The sequence below is a fragment of the Molothrus ater genome, chromosome 29 (assembly GCF_012460135.2).
Source record: "Molothrus ater isolate BHLD 08-10-18 breed brown headed cowbird chromosome 29, BPBGC_Mater_1.1, whole genome shotgun sequence".
Classification (NCBI taxonomy): domain Eukaryota; kingdom Metazoa; phylum Chordata; class Aves; order Passeriformes; family Icteridae; genus Molothrus; species Molothrus ater.
The window spans coordinates 696854-703492 of record NC_050506.2 but is presented as its reverse complement, the minus strand read 5'-3'; the positions used below and the strand labels follow the sequence as shown (position 1 = coordinate 703492).

The window sequence follows — 6639 nt, the reverse complement described above, 5'->3', positions numbered from 1 at the left end:
TGTATCAGCAGGGCAAAGCTGAGTTTTGGGGTGAGGACAGGCTCTGATAAAAGTGTTTTTCCCTTTTTCCAGCTCAGAGCAGCCCTTGGAAAAACAGCCCGGCTGGACGTGGTGGTTTAGCTGTGGTTTTATTTAATTAGTAAATGCAGCATGTGTTTGTGCGTTGGAAAGGGGAGCAAAGTCATCAGGGAATCGTGGGGTGGTGTGGGTGGGAAGGACCCTCAAGAACATCTCATTCCGCCCCCTCCACGGTTACGTGGGAGGTGGAACTGTCTCTCCAAACTCCTGAGATGAGGTTTGGAGCCCCCATCCCTGGAGGTGTCCGAGGAATCCCTGGACGTTGGTCTGGGTGTCCAGGTGGGGTTGGGCACAGCTTGGACTCAGTGACCTTGGAGCTCTTTTCCAATCCCAGCGATCCTGGGATTCTGTTTTGGTGTTCCATTGGTCTCAGGGGTGGGTTGGATCCCTGGTGCCTGCTTTTTTGAACGCTTCACCCACATTGGTGTCCTCAGGGCTCTCCCTCCTCCTGGGCTCAGATCTCCCTCGATCCTTTCAGGTTTATCTTTATGAAGCTGGTGATTTTTTTGTGTTTTGCATCCTAATCTTTAGAAGAGCTGACATTGGATCCTTCAGCCTGTCTGGGCTGGAAAATTGAGCTGACACTGCTCTTGTTGTGCTCCTCACTCAGGAGCTGAGTTTGGGCCACGTGTCACCTGTTGATTCATCACTTTTATTTCCTGGTTGTGCCTGAGCTGTTACAACTCTGTTAACAACGATACGGTGACAACATCAGGGCACTAATGAGCTTTTATGATGTGTTTGGAAACACCTGCAGAAAGCCTTGACATGGTTCTTGTCAGGGTTAATGTTTGTGTTCACGGAAATCCACCCTGCAGTGACAGGAGCACTGAGCAGAGGGGACAAATTCCAGCTCCTCCCACGCTGGAGTAAAGATCTGGACTTTTCATCATTAACAAATCCCTAAGATAAGATTTAACATCTAGCTTAATCTTCAGCTGGCTGAAACCAATAATTAGGTATTAATTCCAGTGTTTTTGACCTTGGGGATGAATTGCTGGCCAGTTTAATCCGAGGCGAAGGTGGATGTTGCAATCGCCGTGGTTATCTTTGACTATTGTGGCTGTCCCACCCTTGGAAGTGTCCAAGGCCAAGATGGACAAGGCTTGGAGAAACCTGGGACACTGGAAGGTGGAATGGGATGGTCTTGGAAGTCCCTTCCAACCCAAGAGAGAAGGCTTTGAGGCGAGGTTTAATAAAAGACGACAGAAGTAAGAAAATACTTTTGTTGTTGTTTTTTTTTTAACCAAATGGGAACCAGAGCGGGGCAGTCGCTGGGGCTGGGAGCGTCCATCCAGCTCACACCCGTGCCACCCTCGGCATCTGTCCCAGAGCCTCCTCCTCACGTTGAGCAGGATGATAACCCCAACCAGCAGGGATTCATCAGCAGCTGGCATTCCAGAGGCCCACTTGTTGTTCCCAACGTCAGCTGTTCCAGCAGCTTCAGGTGCCCTTCGGTGACTCCGTGGAAAAAATGCCTGACGAGGTTTTGCCTCGGTCACACCCCGTTTATGGCCCTTTTTGCCATTCCCCAAATCCAGTCATGATTTATGGTTTCGAAAATGTGGGGCTTTTAAATGTGATATTAAATGTGGTCTTGCCTTTCTTTCTGTTTTATTGTTCAAACGTGTAAATTGGGTGCTTGGTGTCGAGTTGAAAGAGGAATCCTGACTTATTTGGGTCTATAGCTATAACGTTCAGCTCTGGCAGTTGGCCAGAGCCTTGATCAGACTTTTTATTAGTCTAAAGAACCCAGAACACAGGTTATTCATATTTCATCAAATATTTCATTCCCAATATTTCATTCCCAAGAAGAACTCAGAACTCCAGTTTATCCCTCACTTTTTCAGCTCTTCCTGGGCTCAGTTGAGGATATTTTTATCCAGAAAAATGCCTGGTTCCCCCGTGCCAAGGAATGAGTCCAGTCATGGAGAAGATCCCCATAAATATTTTCCCTTTGAGACGCAGAGACAAAGAATCCCCTCCCTATAAAGCTGAAATTGCAGAGTGGGGAAGGCAGTAAAGGACAGGTCATGCAGGACACAAGGGCAAGCCAGCAATTAGCAAGAGTGATTTATCTAAAACAATTAGCATCCGTTAACAAAGCTGGATCTGGAAGGAATCGTTTGGTTAGTAATTGATTAGGAAGTTCTGCCCGTGGGTGATTCACATGCTGGGCACTTCGAGGCCGGGTATAAAAGTGCCTGACCTCACATCTCGCACCATCACTTCTCTTGTCTCACTCTCTGGTGCTGTAGGTAAGTCAATTCCTAAATTCCTGAACTCCTGAATTCCTCCTGAATTCCTCCTCTAACCAAGCCTTCGAGTGCGGTTTGGGGATCAGGCTGACATTCTGCTGATGGGCACCACTGGATGTGGCACTTGGGGGGCTCTGGTCTGGTTGGGAAGGTGGGGATTGATCACAGGTTGGTGATCCTGGGGGGATTTTCCAACCTCAGGCATTCTGGGATTGGTAAATGAATCCATTTGTGACTGTTCAGCCACTGGGAAATGCAGATCTGGGTGGGATCTGAGTAATATTCCATGCGTATTCCATTTGCATTCAGTACACAATTCCGGGATGTATTTTGGGTTCTGAGCTATGCCAATCCTCCCTGTCCCTCGAGCCTCTTCGTAGCCTTTTACCCTCATGTTTCATTATGACACCAATGTGAATTTTGTTTTATTTTCCTGCTCTTCCCTTGCCCCACAGATCCCCACCCAAGCCATGGTTCACTCCCTGAGCCCCTGCACCGACGGCAGCGCCTCCCCGTGCGGCGTGGCCGTGCCCCAGCCCGTGGCCGACTCCTGCAACGAGCCCTGTGTCCGGCAGTGCCCGGACTCCACTGTGGTCATTTACCCTCCTCCCGTGGTGGTCACCTTCCCTGGGCCCATCCTCAGCACCTTCCCCCAGCAGAGCACCGTGGGCTCCGTGGGAGTGCCCGAAGTCGGAGCCGGCGTCGGGGGCAGCGCCGGAGCCGGTGTCGGAGCTGTTGTTGGAGGCAGTTTTGGTGCTGCCCGAACCCCTGGAGCTTCCCAAGTTTATGGTGGGGCCAGGTGGGGCCGGGGGTACCCGGTGGGCAGCTGCAGACCCTGCTGCTAAGGCCATGGCTGGACAAAGGTGACCAGCAGGATGCGGCTCCAGGGAGAGCTGAGCACTTGGGGCGGCGTTAAAACCATCTGTGGATGTTTCAAGGCCTCAAAAATCCGTTCCCATCCTTCTACCCTTCCTGGTTTTCCTTCTCTAAAGCTTTCCTCTCTTTCCAAGCACTCTGTTCTCAAAGCTAAGGGTTGTTCCTGGTTCCTTGGGGTGTTCTCAAAGCTAAGGGCTGTTCCTGGTTCCTTGGGGGATCTTTGTAGGTTTAGATTAGGGAGAAATTAGCATTTTAGATTTTTGAAATTTAGATTTTAGGGAGAGATTAGGAGGGAATTCTTTTTTTATGAGGACCTGGCACAGGTTGCCCAGTGAAGCTGTGGCTGGCTCATCCTTCTGGAAGTTTCCAAGGCCTGGCTGGATGGGGCTTGGAGCAACCTGGGATAGTGGAAGGTTCCCTGCCCATGGCATGGGTGGGACCGAATCATCTTTGAAATCCCACCCAAACCATTCTGTGCTTCTGTGACTGTGGCAATGTCAAGCATCTGGTCCGAGACCCCTTTCAGATCCATTTCTAAGCTCTTTCCATGGCTACTGATGGATTAAAACGGTTCTGCAGCGCCCCAGCGCCGTCTCTGCTGCCGTGCTGTGTGACCAGGGCTGGCTGTCACCACAGGAGGAGCAGCCCCAGACACTCCCTGAGTCACCCGGCATCAAACCACGGCTTGTGGGCAGTTTGTAACCTGTGCTGTGTCTCACCTGCTCTTCCTCATTAAACCAGATGTCACAGCAGCTTATTGGTGTCTCTGTGTGTCCCCTGTCCTTGTCCTGCTGCCCCAACCCCATCCTGCCACCAGGAGAGGGAAATTCCTGAGGGATCTGGTTCAAGGTCTGTGGGTGATCTCCTTTGCACGGCCTCAGCTGTCCCTTCCTTCCCCACATTTCCAGTTTCCAACTGAGATTTTTGCTCAGTTTTGGCTTTCTTGGCTCCTTTTCCTGGTGTCCTGGGGATCCAGAGCACAGGGTTGGAAAACCCTCCAGAATCACAGAGTCCAAGCTGTGATCCTGATCCCCACCTGGTCACCCAGACCAACGTCCAGTCCTTCCTTGGACACTTCCAGAGATGCCCACTCCAACCCTCCCCGAGCCCCTTCCAAGGCCTTTTCCCTTTTCCAGGAGGAATTTTCCCAAATTTCCCACCCTGAGCCTCCCCTGGCACTGCTCCAGGCTGTTCCCTCTTGTCCTGTCCCTGTTCCCTGGGGTCAGATCCCAAATCCCTCCTGGCAGATCCCAAATTCCCCCTGGACCCCGCTTTTCTCCAGGTTGAGCCCCCAGAGCTCCCTCAGGATCCTCCATTCCCTTTTCCGGCTGCTCCAACCCCATTCCCACCCCTGGACACGTTCCCCCTTCAATAACCAGGATAACCAGAACATGATTTTGATGCTTCCTCATGGAATTGGGGATTTCTTTGGGAATAAATTGGCAATAAACCTTTCCCCAGCTCTGAAATGTTATGCAGAGTGTGAGGAACAGCCTCAGTGTCTTTAAGGATTGCAGGATGACGTGGGAATGTGGGATTATTCCAGGGTAGTCACTCTTTGGGGAATTATTATCCTCATGTGGAAGGAAAACAAAGCTGCCCAGGCACTGTAATAATGTGTAATTAATGCTGGCGAGCTCTGGAGCGGGTGATTAAACCAGATTCTCCACAACCACATAATCCTTACAAAAGAGAAATCCCTGAAACCTCAAAAGCCAGGGAGAAATCCCCCAAAACCTCAAAGGCCTTTGTTGTTGGGAGTATTTGGGAAGGAGCTGCAGTTTATTGACACCTCTCAAGGTGCTCTTTCACGGCCTAAATTGAGATCTGTGTTTACCACAAACCAGAAAAATCAGTGAAATGATGGAATTCTGCCAGCGGGTTTTATAGAACTATTTTTTATACATTTTTATTCCTTTTGCTTTAAAAGATTTGTGTGAAATGTCTTTTCACAGGACTAAAGATATCGGGTGTCTCGCTGTTAATTATGGGTTAATATCCATTTAAATATGGCAAATTTTGAAATTCTTTTTTCTCTTGTTGCCATTTTTTTTCCTGTTCCATGCCCCACATTCCCTTCTCCTAAAAGGCTGGAATTCTTAACAAATAATTTGAAAATTTTCTCCAGTTTGGGTGAATAACGAGGTGCCCAACTTCTCATTTGGGAAGATCCTGAGCCTCGCAGGGAATCTTGCTGCTGGAGGCATCTCCTGTGGCATTAAATGCTCCCAAGGGAACATTTAAATGGATAATTCCCCAGTGAATACATTCCCGGAGTCGGGATGGAATTACAGGAGTTGGTTTGCAGTTATTTAAATCACCCGGCTGTCGTCTGTTATGATAACATCGCAGCCAGGCCGCAAGTTCCTCTCCCCATCCCACTTTTCCTGAGCCTCAGGACACGAAAGAATTCAGGTTTTAGGATCTGGGAGGGATCAAAGAGGCTGTGGAGGAGTGATAGTTGAAAACTGGAGCGACAGGAAATTGGTTCACACCAAAAGAGGGGAAATTACGTTGGGTTTTGGGAAGTTCTTCCACGGAAGAACTTGACGGGGAATCCATGGAATATCCTGGCACAGGATATTCCATGGGTTCCCCATTCCTCAGGACACGAAAGCATTCAGGTTTTAGGATCTGGGAGAGATCAAGGAAGCTGTGGAGGAGATGATGGTTGGGAACTCGAATGACAGGAAAGGGGGAATTGGTTCAGACTGAAAAAGGGGAAATTTAGGTTGGATTTTGGGACGTTCTTCCATGTGAGGCCCTGGCACAGGGTATTCCTGTGTCCTCATCCTCCTGTGTCCTCCTGCCTGTCCTCATCCCTCAGGACACAAAAGAATTCAGGTTTTAGGATCTGGGAGAGATCAGGGAAGCTGTGGAGGAGCTGATGGTCAGGAACTGGAGTGACAGGAAAGGGGCAATCGGTTTAGGCCAAAAGAAGGGAAATTTAGGCTGGATTTTGGGAAGGAATTTTTCCACATGAGGCCCTGGCACAGGATATTCCATGGATTCCCCACCCCTGGAAGCGCCCCAGGACAGCTTGGAGCCACCTGGGGTGAACTTTAAGGTCTCTTCACCCACCCAGAACAGACATAGGAGAAAAATGTTCCTGAGACATCAGGACAGATCCATGGAAAACGAGCTTTGGTGTTGGGAGGGGTCTGGGCTGTAATTCCAGGATGATCTGGAACTTCCTGACCTCTCCTGACGAGCTGGAACGAACAGGTGAGGAAACGTCCCGTCCCTGCTTGGTGACTCCTGCCATGGGAGCATCTGGGGTGAGGAATTTGGCACTCCGGTGTCTCCAGAAGGGTGACCTGCAGCAGAGGAGGAGATCCTGGAGGTGCCCTGGATCCCTGGAGCTGAGGGACGCCCTTGGAGCCGCCACATTCAAAGCAGGGAGGGGAAGTGAGGTGGGAGCCAGGTG

General features: G+C 50.1%; 1 protein-coding gene across 1 annotated transcript; it reads left to right on the top strand.

The window, feature by feature from the left end:
- Window positions 1-2806: 2806 nt before the first annotated feature.
- On the top strand, window positions 2807-3181 carry LOC118696039 (claw keratin-like). Its single transcript, XM_036397966.1, has one exon. It carries the CDS (start codon window positions 2807-2809, stop codon window positions 3179-3181), a length of 375 nt encoding a protein of 124 aa, XP_036253859.1.
- Window positions 3182-6639: the final 3458 nt, after the last annotated feature.